Raw genomic sequence first — 15,045 nt, 5'->3', positions numbered from 1 at the left:
ATTTCATTGTTATAAAGGATTTTTAGGACCTGATTACAAGGTCTTTTAATTTTCTTCTGTTTTATATTGACATTGGAGCAGAAACCAACAAGTTACTTACCTCCATTGCTCCATTACTCAAAAAAAAGCTTTTAAGAGAAATTTTTCCTCCTTTCTTCCTCGTTTCTACTCCTTACACAGATTGTTCTCATAAGAAATGAAAAATATTACTTTTCCCTTTTTTGTGTTTCAGTTGACATTTATGTAGGTAAACTATGAGATATTTGTCTATAGCAGCAGTTTTCAAGCGTTTTGGTCTCAGGACCCTTTTATATACCAAAAAGCTTTTGTTTATGTGAGTTATGTCTATCAGTATTTCTCATATAAGATATTAAGACTAAGAAAATTTTAAAATATTCATTTATTTATTTAAAATTAACAATAATAAACTATTACATGTTAACACAGATCACATTTTTAATGGAGGAGAAAATTTTTCAAGACAAAACAATTTACTGAGAAAGTTAGCACTGTTTTACATTTTTCTAAATCCCTTTAATCTCTGGCTTAATAAGAAATACATCTAGATTCTCGTATCTACTTCCACATACAATCTGTTGTGAAATGTTGTTTTGGCTAAAGTAAATGAAGAAATTTTGGCCTCACAAAATATGTAATTAAGAAATGGGAGTAATATTTTAGCTTTTTCAGATAATCATGGATATTCTTCTTTGTTGCTACACCAAAACTGAACAAATGGTAGTTTCTTAAAGGTTAGTCTTAGTGTGGAATCTGAAACCATATCTGTAAACTTTTCATACTCTGCTGCATTACAATCTGTTGGATCTCGTACTTCAAATGGATCTTTTACCCATGCATTGGTCATCTGGAAAATATTGGTTCACTTCTAAGTGTTGATCCACTTAATCATACAATATTTTTTAAATCATATACATTGATATTACCACTGATCTCAACAGAAAATTCTCCAAGTATTGAGAAGCTCATGAGCTAGGAGTGGTAGATGCAAGTTTTCCAAAATTCTAATTTTCATTTAAAAGCTCAAAATTTATCATTGGCAACAAATACTGTCAATGTTGTCCTTGAAGTGACTGGCTCACATCATTTTTAGAAAATGTTTGCCAGATAGCCAAGTCTGAATCACCATAGTTGTCATTCTTTCAAGTGAAAAATGGAGTTCCATTTAAAAACTCAGTTGTAGGGACTTCCCTGGCTATCTAGTGGTTAAGACTCCGTTCTTCCACTGCAGGGGGTGTGGGTTCGATACCTGGTCAGGGAACTAAGATCCCGCATGCTGTGCGGCGGGGCCAAAAGAAAAAACAAAACAAAACTCAGTTGTACAAGTCCTTTTCCTTGAGACATCGTGTAGCAGAAGTGCTTTATGCCTTCTTCCCATCTTATCACCACAGAATATAAAAAGACCTCTGCTTAAGGGTTGCAACTTAACAAAATTCTAATTTTTACTACTACTTAAGGGAAACTGGCATTTTTTCTTGTTTACTACAAGTGTATGTCACTGCCTTGATTCATGCTAAGGCACCAGCACTTTTACCCACCATTGCCTTTCATTATCAGTGCAAATGCCAACACAGTGAATAAAGGCAAATAATATCTTATTTTTGATCTGAAAGTAAATATGACCTTGTGTATCCCTGGAAAGAGTTCTGAGGACCCCAGAAGTCTGCAAACCACACTTGGAGAACCACTGATCCTTCTGTAAGCTTAGTGGTACATAGGGAATTATAAAAAGAGAAGGCCCTTTAGATAGGATATATGTGTATAATATCTTGGAGAAGCTCTGCTCCATGTTATTAATTCTGTTGAAAATCTCTGGAAAGCTTTGGAAGGAGATGTATTCCTAAATTCTTATTTTGTGTATTTTGATTTTGTTGTTGTTGTTTTTAAGATCTATCCTCAGGAGAGACACAGCATAAGAGTTCCTGAATCTGGAGAACATTATGAACTGCATCTTTTGCACTACCTTCAAGAAAACCTTGGATCACGTATTGCTGCTCTGAAAGTGATATAACTTTGACCTGTGTAGAACTCTGGTATACACTGGCTGTTTAACCAGATGAGGAGGTTTAATCAGTAGAGAATTGATCATCACATTTTGGTACCTGCCACATAACATCTACTTCTGAAAGTATATTTGGTGCCATGCAGGTGTTTACAGCTTGTAGATAGTAATCTAATACCTTAACCATACACAAAATTAAATGATACATATTTCTAAGGGACCCAGCAATACCATGAGAATTACTGAAAGAAATAAGACATTAGTACCATGTATCCATACTACCTTATTTTCATTTTTAATAGCATTATGAAACCTCATGGACTTAATTAGTGTATTTTTACAGTATACTTCTGAATTTGTTAAAATATGATATTAGTGATTGGTTTGGTTCAATTCCAGAATCTCTGACTAGTTACAGATTTGATAGCACTTAAATGTAATTGAATAGCTTATACTACATTGCTTGGGGTGTATCCAGCATGTTATGAACTAATCACTATTAAACCTATGGCTTAACCGGTCATTAATGATTTTTCAAGGATAACTTAGTAGCCTCCTAAAGACACTTAATTTTGTTTCATTCAGACTCTGACCAGTTTTTAACCAATTTAAACTGTATCTAGTATAAATAGTTCTCTTTGATGATATGACCGAGTGGGTTTTTCCTTTCACATAAAGGCAAGTAACTGTATATGTAGCATGGATTTAATTAGTCTTATAATATTGATAATTACAGACAGGAAAATTTTAATCAAATGATTAGAGCTTAAATATTTGCAGGCAATTTCTTTCACTTTAGGAAAAGAAAAAAGTACACATTCACTTGTATTTTTCAGAAAATTTAGTGGTGCCAGTTTCCATTGGGTATTTCCTCATTGAAATATTCCAGAGTTTTAGGGCAGTGGAGGGGAATTTTGGTGGGGTGGGGGAGACCAGAGTGTGGAGAACGGCAGGGAGAGGAGAAGGCAAGGGTCTGCTTAAGATCTAAGCAGAAGTATAATTTGACAAAAAATACTCATGAAAAAGTTTAGGAATTGAAATTTAAACTCCTAGAATATTAGTTAAGGAAACCAGATTAAGAAATCACACTCTTGCCAACACAGGTACAGACTAACATTATTCAGGGGAGGAAAAGTTCCTTAGAGTTACTTTTACAGTTCTAATTCTAATTTTTTTAATTTTCTTCTTAATTTTGGAAACCTTACAAATTGAAACTTTCTTTAACCTTTTTAAATTATTTGAATATTATTTAGATATTGTGAGCTTAAAGAGTTTCCAGACAACCTCTTTACCATAAACTGATCCCCAGCAAGGCATGGCTCTCTTTTGCAATGTTCAAAGCTTATAAGTGAGTTCTTGAATGACCGTGACATTTTTCTGGTTTAGCCCTAGCAGTTGACTATTAAGGGAGCTCATAGTGCCGATTGGGATCTGCCATCTTAGAATCTTAGGGTGTTAGATGGGTCACATTGGAGCCAGTGGCAGAGAAGGCACCTATGAGTTTGACAAGCCTCAGTGTTTGGAAAGTACTTCTAAACAACACTCCAAAAAAAAAATTACTCTCTTCTTTCTCACCACTACAGAGAGAGTAGATTTCTGCCCTAGAGAGCACAGCCTCCATTAGTAAGGATGGTGACTGTGCATGAGATGTGGACTTCATCACTAAGGGCCGCATGGGAGGTGGGGGAGGTCCAGAGATGGCAGGGTGACCTGGTGGTGCTGTCTGTGGAGGGGGATTGGGTTTTGCTGTTTTTGTATTTATACTGTATAATAGGTACCACACTTTTCCCTGTGTCTGTATATGTATTGATTTTCTTGTTATGATATTTTCCCATGCCAATATTTGTTTATATTTTTTTCAATGTTAAATTAAATTGATTTGGGTAACTTTTCTTCCCCAAGAAAGTATTTTCCCCCATGACTTAAGTATGTATCTGATTACTGAAGATGGTTTTTGTCTAGGGACTAGTGGCATCTGACCATCTAACCTTATATAATATGCAAAGTAGAAATGCTATACAGTGGCTTTTATACAGCTACTCATTTGAAACCTCTTACCCAATAAGGCTGTTTCTTCAAAATGGCATCTCATATTTTATCAAAACAAACCTTAAAGAACCTCATGGACTCTTGAATTCACAGGTGTTTTCCTTTTGCATCTTGCCTTCTGCTTTCCTCCCATCACAAGGAATGCTTCTGTTATAATTCCCAGTCAGTTAAATGCCATTCTCCTTCCATAGGGGGAAAAATACCTGACTGAATTCACTTACAGAAAGACAGCTCAACTGAATTTGATTTTAAAATCAATGTGGAAAACATCATAGTCAATTCAAGCAATCATTAGAAATCTCACTAAAACTATTTGTACCCTGTGTTTGGGTAACAAACTAAAAGGCAAGAGTATAGCAGCATTTTTAGTGAGAACCAAAAAGCACTAGCTTAAACATCAAAGGGGGGTTTTGCAGGTTTGATAATTGGGTGCACTTGAACAACCATCAGTAGTTATGGTTGCTTCTGCGTTGTTGAGCAGTGGGACTCAAAATCTAAGATTCATCTGGGATGCTTATGAAAAGAAATGCAATCTTGAACCTCACTCTTAGAAATTTGGATTTTATTGATTTAAGTGGAGACCAGGAATCTGCATTTCTAACAAGCTTCCCAGGTGACTCTAAAGCAAGTCATTTGTGGGCTACTTTAAGAAACTCTTCTGCAGAGAATGAGTTGGATTAAGAAAATAATAGGTGATTTCTACACTGGACTGTTTGACAAGAACCTAAAACAATAGTCAAGATAGCTGCTCATCTGTGATGACTGTTGGCCCTTTTTTCACTCTGAAAAAAGCAGAAGGTATCATTAACTATATATCCCCTTGGTCTGGAGATTAATTTTGGAGTGAAGGTTTTTCTGTCTATGCCATTCCTGGCTTGTTTCCAAAGCCTCATACAAGAGGATGAAGTCACAATGCATGCATTATTTTTCAGAAGAATGAGATATAGATATTGATGCTTACTTTGCTTGTTTTACTTCTTACAGAAGGTGTATCCCACCTCTCTGTGACAGTGTTCTCTCTTTAGGTGGAATGATTCCTATGAGATCTCTCATTATTACAGAATTGTAAAACTTTCAAGCTGTTTCATCTTTGGTATAATCTGGTGTTCTCATTATTTAGAGGAGGAAACCTCCATATAGAGAGAGGAGAAAATATACCCATGGTCACACAGCCAGTTAGTGTTTGGTTGGTGCTAGACTCCATCCAGATATCCTAACTCATGGTAGTTAAATGATATGTAGAAAAGGCAAATTTTTAAAGAAGTATTTATTAATATATTCCTATGAAACATTTTAAAGATAACGTAAAATGGTTAATTTTTCCATTCTAAAGTAAATGCTAAGCATGCTTATTAATGAAGCAGTACTTCTAATTAGTATATGACATTCTGAAGTTAATTAAAATTGTTAACACTAAATGTGTCTTCCTTGGTGTAGTGGGGAGTTTGGGGATTGGGGTATAGAGTGCTTGCTTAAGCCTGGGAGCCCAAATTATAGCTGTTTAAAGTAAGCAATGAGACATGGCCATATCTAAACTAAGATATGTAAGGTGAGTGTCCATTCCCAGCAGGCATAAAGGAATAAGGAAACTTTCCTGACTCCCACCTTCCGAACCCCAACCAGCCTCACCTAATCCATCTTGCAGCCTGAAATATGGAGACATGTTAGTGCAAGGTGCTGGCTCTTGCTTTTCTTATTTCGTCAAGAGACAGTTCTAGGTAATCATTTGAGAAGTCCCTCAGAGAGAGAAAAAGTATGTTTGTTTTTACATAACCCAAATACAAATTTATGTTGTATTCAGCACAGTTGGAGTTCAGGTCTTTAATTTTAGAACATAAAGTGCCTGCTATTTTAAGCATTGACTTATATAAAAAGAACTGCATGTCTCACTCCAGTAAGTTTATGGGTTTTCTTATTTTCAGCTACATGGCTTTTAATCATGTAAAGTGAAACATTAGTTTTGTTGCATTTTATTACAGGTTCTTTGTTGCAATAAAGATGCTGCTAAAATAATTGATGTAAATGTCCCTTTTTCCCCATTCCCCCATTTGTACAATCTTTGCCTTGATTAGTGGCAACTGTGAGTGGTTAATACACACGAACAAGGTCATGTGCTTGCAGTGGCCAGCGGAGACTGCAAGGTGGTTACATGGGGTTTCTAGTATAAACACTAACTAAAAATGCATCCAAAGCCAGAGGGAGGTGTGCAGAGACCTGCTTTGTACCTGTAAGTGGTTCCCGACAGCCAGCGTTGGTACTGCAAGGGTGGGTGGTGCTTGGAGCCAATGATTAACATAACCTCCCTGAGCAGCTAGGAGTTTGTCTGGAATGCCTCTTGGAGTTGACAGTGGTTTCTGCATGCTCCCCAGGAAATTTCAAGGGAGTTCAGTGTAATACTTTCTTCAGAGATTTCTTTGACAATTCTCTGGTCTTTTGAAGCTGTACTAGAGAAAGGGTAGGGGAAAGAAGCAGATGAACCCCTCTAAAACTAGTAAATTTGGGTTTGTCTAATAATCCAGAACAGACCCTCAATCTGGATTCTGTAATCCTCTAAAGTGGTATGCAGAATATTGCATGAATGAGTAGAGGTGCGTTCTGGGGAGAAGGGCTTTGGCATTATCAGATTCTCAAAGGGGTAATGATTTTTAAAAAAAACACTGCTATGTTATGTATTAGGGTCTTAAACTTTTAATTTGTATACAAAAATTCTTAGAAATAAAGATTATCTTTAAACAGGTTACTGCTATAGACCTATCCTTTTTACCTCATAACACATTAAAAAAAAAAATCTCTGTGACTCTGGGATAAACTGAGGTACACTGGGTTAACCTGTTGAGGTTGCTTGTCGCCAGAAGTGACCAGCCAGACTCGCCCAAACTGTAAAGAGATTAATACCTCAGCACACATATAATTCATTTATGGCACTCCAGATGGGAACATTTTATAGACTACTTTGGTCTCTTTAATTTAGCCAGGATTTATTGCTAATCAAAAATCAGCTTTCAGCTTTCAACCTGGCCATAAGCATCCTGCAAAGACTGTGCTGGCGGTACACACTTCCCAGTGGCTCTCGGGCTCCAGAGCCCTGACAGAGCAAGTGTATGGTTTCGAGGCCTCTGGACGTCCCTCTAGCGTGACCTTACCCACGCAGTGGTGATGAGAAACAGGGATTGATCCCTTGGTGCTTTGGAGGGGAGCAGAGTCGAAACAACTGTAGTATGAGGATCCCATAACCACGACTTTATTTTGGGCTTGGAGTGGTTTGGGGAATCACCAGGATTTAAATAAGTTAATCAGCCTAGTTCCACGAATCTGGTACCCTGGCCCTGCCACCCTGGAAGAGGTTGAACTCCCATTGAAATGGATTAGATGGGATTCAGCTCTGACGTAGGCAATGAGATTTTTGAGTTTGTGTGCTCCTTACTGAAAGATAACACGTTCTAAATTGGCTCCCAAACTTAAGTTCTTGAAATAGAAGTTCGGAAACAATTAAGATAGTTGTCCTTAGCCAGTTTCAGGAATCCACCCCCAACCCCACCCCCATCTTCACTAGAAAGGCACTCTGCAGAAGGGCAGAGTTTAACATTCTACTCACAGGTGACAATTATTTGCAGGAAGGTCCTCTGGCTGGGTAGGTTCTGGAAAACAGTGCTCTTCTGTGAAATGGACTCTCCGTGTTGGCTTGGTTTCTGGGCATATGTATGGTCGTAGTTATATCCCTCAGCATGTGTGTGAGTGCCACTGTCTGTAGTTTCTTGGGTACTTAATGATGTGTTGCCTAGCCAGTTAATTGTTTTTCGTTGTCTCAACCGTCTATTCCTCCTTATTCCTGTCGCTGCTCCTACCTCAGTCTAGGACCTGTAATGTCATGCTGGGCTGCAGTAGAAGGTGAAGATTAAGAATTCCAAGTGACTTCAAAGAAGCAGTTCACAACTGTCATTCAGCAAATATTTAGTAACAATCATGTGCTAGGCCTGTGTAGGCCATGAGGAAACAAAGATGAAGAGGACACAGCCCTTGCCCTCAAGAGGTTCTCAGGACCAACTTCACCTCCCACCTCACTAGCACACCCGGTAGGACACCGACTTTTTTCTTTTTTTCTTTAATGCTTTCATTTTATTTATTTTTTTATACAGCAGGTTCTTATTAGTCATCAACTTTATACACATCAGTGTATACATGTCAATCCCAATCACCCAATTCATCCCACCCCCAGCACCCCGCGGCTTTCTCCCCTTGATGTCCATACGTTTGTTCTGTACATCTGTGTCTCAACTTCTGCCCTGCAAACCGGTTCATCTGTACCATTTTTCTAGGTTCCCCATATATGCATTAATATACGATATTTGTTTTTCTCTTTCTGACTTGCTTCACTCTGTATGATAGTCTCTAGATCCATCCACGTTTCAACAAATGACCCAATTTCGTTCCTTTTTATGGCTGAGTAATATTCCATTGTATATATGTACCACATCTTCTTTATCCATTTGTCTGTCGATTTAGGGCATTTAGGTTGCTTCCATGACCTGGCTATTGTAAATAGTGCTACAATGAACATTAGGGTGCAATATGTCTTTTTGAATTATGGTTTTCTCTGGGCATATGCCCAGTAATGGGATTGCTGGATCATATGGTAGTTCTATTTTTAGTTTTTTAAGGAACCTCCATACTGTTCTCCATAGTGGCTGTATCAGTTTACATTCCCACCAACAGTGCAAGAGGGTTCCCTTTTCTCCACACCCTCTCCAGCATTTGTTCTTTGTAGATTTTCTGTTGATGCCCATTCTAACCCACTCACTTTCTTAAAGGCATGATAAATTAGCACTTTCCTACGCCAGTCCCTAATCAAATTCAAGTTGTACCGGACATTCAAGGCCCTGTGTCACCTGACCCAGCCTCACTTTCCCTCTGGGCTCTTCATTCACCCACAAGCATCCTGAAGTTTTCCCCTTTCAATTAGCAGAACGCATGCTTTGAGGCCAGACCCAGGTTCCTCTTGGCACCCTACAGAGCTTATATGGGAATCTATATAAGCTGATGTAGGTGATATTGCAAAATGGTACCAGCATCAGCTTTGGAGCCTGGCTTCAACCCTTATGTCTGCTACTTGATAGCTTTATGGGCTTGTGCATGTTTGTTTACATAACACTCTGATCCTCTGTTTCCTTAGGTGAGAAATGGGAATAATAACAGAACCCTCCTCAGTGGGTTATTGTGAGGATGAAATTTGTTTAATATACTATAAAGCACTTGGTGCCTGGCATGCAATAAAAGTGCTCAATAAAGATTATCTTAGATTTAGCACTTTATTTCATACCATACTGTTTGCCACTGATTTTGTTTCTGCCGTTAGATTACAGACTGTGAGAGTAGGCACTGTATTATACTTGGTTAATTCTCCCCATCATGCCTATTATAGTCAGATATGTAGGAATCACTTATTAGGTACTTGAATACCAAAAACACTTTTAAATGAAAAAAATATTTTGACCTCCCCGACTTAGGATTATCTGATTGATAGGTTTAGGTTCCTGAGCACCCACCTACCGATTCACTTGTAAGACTGAAAGAAACAAAATTCTCCCCAGATTTAAGCTTTTAGGATTCCTTCTCTGAAATGTCATTGGAATTTTTATTCTTCGTTCCCCACTGAGGCTTTAGGTCTGGAGGAGTGGTGCTTCTCAGCCCTGGTTGCTGTCACAGTTGCTGGGAGAGCTTATTAAAACACTAATGGGGACTTCCTGGTGGTCCAGTGGGTAAGACTCCACACTCCCAATGCAGGAGGGCCGGGTTGAATCCCTGGTTGGGGAACTAGATCCCGCATTCATGCTGCAACTAAGAGTCCACACGCCACAACTAAAGATCCCGCATGCCACACGAAGACCCGGTGCAACCAAAATAAATAAGTAAATATTTTTTAAAAATACAAATAAAAATGCTGATGTCTGAGTCCTTCCTGGGATCAATTACATCAGCTTGGTGCGTGGGGAGGAGGTGGGCCATATTTTACTAATTTTTGATAAGCTCCTTAGGTGATTCTAATGTACAACCAGAGTAATGTACAACCTTTGAGGTAGAGCAATGAAAGACTGCATTCATGGAATGTAAGGGCCAGAATGGATTCTTAGAAATCATCTCATCTACTGCTTTACTTCACAGATGGAAAGCTGAGGCCCAGAGCTGGTAAGTGATTATACAGCCATCCCAGCTGCTTAAAGAGAATCCACACTTGAGCCCAGGTCTTCTAGCTCTGTATTCACCTCCCAGAGCAATGTTCTCCCGAACCAGAGCTTAACAGAGAAATTTGCCAAAGTGAGGAAGCCGAGGCTGTGCTGCCTGGATGGCCCTGGCAGAGGTGGAGGGAGTAGAAGAGGCTATAGGGTCCCAGGCACCCCCACCCTTCTTTCATCCAGAGCAGCAACTTAGCTTTTCACTTACATGTGATTGGGGAAACTTGTTCTGCCGTTTAAAAGAAGAGGTCAAAAATCAGTGACTCCTCCCATCATTTTAGAGATGAGACTGAATCCCGGAGAGGACCGCAAAGCCACATAACTCTCAAGTGGCAGAGTTGGTACCAAAAATCAGGCCAATTCCTGGAGGTACAGGCAGGTAAAGTGGCTTCCACAAAGGCACAGAACCAGTTGGTAGCTGAGCAGAGACACTTGAATGCAGTCTCTAGGACTCCTACTAAATTTCCTAAAATCTCTGGGACTTCCCTGGCGGTCCAGTGGTTAAGACTTCACCTTCCAATGCAGGGGATGTGGGTTTGATCCCTGGTTGAGGAGCTAAGATCCCACATGCCTCGCAGCTACAAAGCAAAACATAAAACAGAAGCAATATTGTAACAGATTCAATAAAGACTTTAAAAATGGTCCACTTCAAAAAAATCTTTAAAAAATAAATTTCCTAAAATCTCAGATATTACCGTTGTTAAGATCTTCATATCAGAAATACAAAACTGAATAAGAATACATCTTAAAATCAAGGAAATATGGTATTTGCCTGAAATCTGAGTTCCTTCAAGGACCAAGCTCATGCTGAGCTCAGAAAGCCTGTACTGGGTGGGTCTTGGATATGAATCTCCCTGAACTTGCCCAGAGAAAGAAGGGGGAGCATGAGAAAGACTAGAGTATTTGAAATCTGATAGACTTGGGTTCAATTCCAGCAGTTGTGCTCTTGAGCAAGCCCTTTGCTTCTCTGACCTTGGACTCTAAAGTGGGGTTCTAATACCTTCTTCATAGAGTTGCGGTGAGGCCAATGTGTTGGAAGTGATTTATGAAGTCCTGATATTGATCTGACCTCATCTCCTCCAAGGAGTGCAGGGCTGCCAGTGGGAGCAGTCTGCTCTCCAAGACCTGAGCTGTTAGGCCCAAGCCCTGGGGAGAAGATGGATGCTGGGCGGGGAGAGGAACATGACTCAACCCCAGGGATCTTGGAAGAATAGCAGGTTCCGGGACATGAGTAAGGAGGGTGGGTACAGAAGCCTCCCATCGGGGTGACCAGACTCTGCCTTGACCTCAGATACTTCCCATCTGCCTGACCCAAGGCAGATCTTCCAGAATTACACATTACTTTGGATGAAGGCATAATTAACTGTAAGGCCCTTGTTAGGATAACATGTTTTACCTGTGAACAGGTGACACATTTCCCTCTGAATACCAGCTGCTAACATCTGTATGGTGAGTGCCCCACTGCTTATATTTCCTCATGACAGCATCATGTTCAATTTGATTTTCACAGTAAGCTATGAGACATCAGTTAGGCAGTGTTATTATTCCCCTATGGGTTTTTATTTTCTCCAGAGAAAGAAATGAGGGTTCAGAGAGGTTGTGTGCCCTGCCCAAGGTCACAGTGCAGAAGCAGAATGCTAATCCTGGCTTCACTCATCCTTGAGCAAAAGCAACATGAGTTGAGCAGCTGCCATGGCCTGGCTCACGCTGAAGGATTCAGGGATCTGGGGATGCTCAGAGAAGTCAGACACATTCTCTACTCTCAGAGGGTTCTCAATCCAGAAGTGGAGATAGATGTGTAAACCAAAGAGGGTCAGTACAAAGAGAGAGATATTGAGTGCTGAGTCCTGTGTGAGTCCCCGGGAGGCAGGGCAGGACAGTAGTTAGGACTGTGGGCTTTGACCCAGAGAGTCTGTCCTCTTGACTCTCACTGAACCACTTCCTACTGTGTGGCCTTGGGCAAGTTACTTACCTCTCTGTGCTTCAGTTTCCTCTTCTGGAACATAGAATTAATAATGGTACTACTTCAAAGAGTTGCTGTGAGCTTCAGTATGAAAAACACATGCAAAACTCCTAATATCTGACATACAGCACTCAACAAACGAGCAATTGTTTTCTCTGGGTAGAGGAAAAGCGATGGTCAGGGAAGGCAGCACAAAGGAGACAGCTTTTGGATTAGGTGTTAAGAAATGAGTTTCTCCAGGTGGGGGAAAGTCATTCAAGGCAAGGAATACACACAGACATGAGGGGATAAAGGTGCGGAGCTGGCACACTGGGTGGCAGGAAACTGAGTGTGGGCTGGGCAGGGATATGAGAGGAAAAGGTGGGAGTGCTGGGATAGAGTGTGAGGGCCTTGTACGGTGAGAGTCGAGGCATACTCGACATCTGCCCCCCCCCCGCTCTTCTGGCTTCACCTCGACAGGCTTAGTTTGAGAGACCAGAGGAGAGGGTGGGTCATGGAATAGATACACTTTCATGTGGAAAGTGAGGAGGAAAAAGGCTGTAGGGTAGGACAGGCCCAGGGGGAGGACTCTGGCACCCAGTGCTGGGGGAGGACACAATCTCCAGTAGGGAGGGTGCAGCTGCCAAAGATGGGTGGACAATGTGACCAGCATCACCTACCTTCAGTTCTCCTGAAGGCAGTGCTCCCATCCTGCCGTGGTCAGTGTGTCCATCGGCAGGCAGAGCATCCAGAGACCTCGGGAGAGAGCAGGTCTCAGCCCACTGCGCCGGGTGTGCAGGGGCCCTCATAACAGGGGACCAGAAAGAGCCATCCGAATCTCAGGCTTGCTGGGGAAGGTGGCCTTGAGCAGAAGTGGGTGTCGAACAGCAGTGGTTCCGGCAGGAATTAGCTGTTCGGCTCAGCAAGGTGGTGTAGAGAGCTGTGGAGGAACGATGGTTCAGGGCTGGAGGGCATCCATCTAAACAATAAAGAGACCTGCATCACCTTTTTTTTTTAAGTTTTAATTTTATCATGGTTACAGAGGCACATAGCTTAAGGAGTCAAGTTCTAAAACAAATCTCTAAATAACATGTTTGTAATATTACTCTATGATTTTTTTTCAGTTTTTATTCATTATCTAGTGGTACCCTACTGTGAAAGACTAGAATTTAGCTGTTTTCCCTCCCATTTCCACCAAACACACACACTCCCCACCCCCCCATCTTTTCAAGAGTAGTTCTATTGTAACTTTACGTAGATTAATATTAAGTGTTTACATCATTATAACTACGTAAATGTATTCAGAGATGAGTCATGTAATAAGTTTTGAATCATTTTCATTCATGCAGAACTTTCTGTTTTATCTAATTATCTTTTTAAAAAAGTATATGTATTTACCTCAGTCCCAAACTCAACCTTTCCACTGATTTTTCTGTTTTGTCTAATTATTAGTATCTCCAATGCTTTTTTTTTTTTTTTGCGGTACGCAGGCCTCTCACTGATATGGCCTCTCCCGTTGCAGAGCACAGGCTCCAGATGCGCAGGCCCAGCGGCCATGGCTTACGGGCCCAGCTGCTCCGTGGCACGTGGGATCCTCCCGGACCGGGGCACGAACCCGCGTCCCCTGCATCGGCAGGTGGACTCTCAACCACTGCGCCACCAGGGAAGCCCTTCCAGTGCTTTTATTAAGTACATTTTCATTGCCAATATACATTCCAGATATTTAATGAGTTTAATAGTTCCCCAATCAGGGATCGAACACGCACCCCACCCTGCAGTGGAAGTGTGGAGTCTTAACCACTGGACCACGAGGAAAGTCCCTGTAGTGTTGATTCTTTAGGGAAATATGTTCTGATTTCCAGGCAATTGGTTTATAAATGTACTGTAGGCATGACTCTCTGTGTAATTCCAGTTTCTGCCCTCAAGGAGCTTCCAGTGTCATTTGAGACACGCGACTGAGACAAATGAATCATGTAAATGAAGAAACCACTGTACAAGGCAGAAATAATCCAGTGCCTATTGAGTGGTACAACCGGATTGGTGAGGACTGGAAGGCAACCTTGAAGGAGCTGAGACTCAAGTAGAGTTTTAACGATTGTATATATTTTTCTATTGTGGTAAAATATACATAACATAAAATTTACCATTTCAGCCATTTTTAGGTGTACAGTTCAGTGCATTCACATTGTTGTGCAACCATCACCACTGTTTATTTCCAGAACTTTTTCATCATCCTTAACTGAATTTTTTATGTATTTTTTTCCTAAGTTACATTTACTTATTTCTGTTTACAAAAATAATATGTGTTCGGGCTTCCCTGGTGGCGCAGTGGTTGAGAGTCTGCCTGCCGATGCAGGGGACACGGGTTCGTGCCCCGGTCCGGGAAGATCCTACGTGCCGCGGAGCGGCTGGGCCCGTGAGCCATGGCCGCTGAGCCTGCGCGTCCGGAGCCTCTGCTCCGCAACGGGAGAGGCCACAACAGTGAGAGGCCCGCGTACCGAAAAAAAAAATAATAATAATAATATGTATTCAATGTAGACAATTTTTTTTTGTACTTTATATTCTTTCCTTTATATACCCTTCCAGAGCCTCTCTTCCATTACCATTCTGTTTTGGTATGAGGAAGGGTTTTGGGTATTTTTTGTTGTTGTTGTTTTGTTTTGTCTTTTTTTTTTTTTTTGGCCATGCTACATGGCTTGCGGGATCTTTGTTCCCTCACCAGGGATTGAACCTGCACCCTTGGCAGTGAAAGCACGGAGTCCTAACCACTGGACCGCCAGGGAATTCCCTCAATGTAGACAATT

General features: G+C 40.8%; 1 protein-coding gene across 7 annotated transcripts in view; it reads left to right on the top strand.

Annotated features, from left to right (window-relative positions):
• DPP8 (dipeptidyl peptidase 8) overlaps nt 1-3,907 on the top strand; it is a 55,135-nt gene extending 51,228 nt beyond the window's left edge. For all 7 annotated transcript variants that reach the window (XM_033851839.2, XM_019948425.3, XM_019948442.3 and 4 more), the window contains one exon: nt 1,907-3,907. In XM_033851839.2, coding sequence (XP_033707730.1) covers nt 1,907-2,029 — 123 coding nt within the window. In that variant the 3' untranslated portion in view covers nt 2,030-3,907. The remainder of the gene's footprint in view (nt 1-1,906) is intronic.
• Nucleotides 3,908-15,045: the final 11,138 nt, after the last annotated feature.

Source organism: Tursiops truncatus, chromosome 2, assembly GCF_011762595.2.
Source record: "Tursiops truncatus isolate mTurTru1 chromosome 2, mTurTru1.mat.Y, whole genome shotgun sequence".
In the NCBI taxonomy this organism is placed as follows: Eukaryota; Metazoa; Chordata; class Mammalia; order Artiodactyla; family Delphinidae; genus Tursiops; species Tursiops truncatus.
Note: the sequence above shows the minus strand (reverse complement) of the source record. Positions and strands in the feature narration are given on the sequence as shown.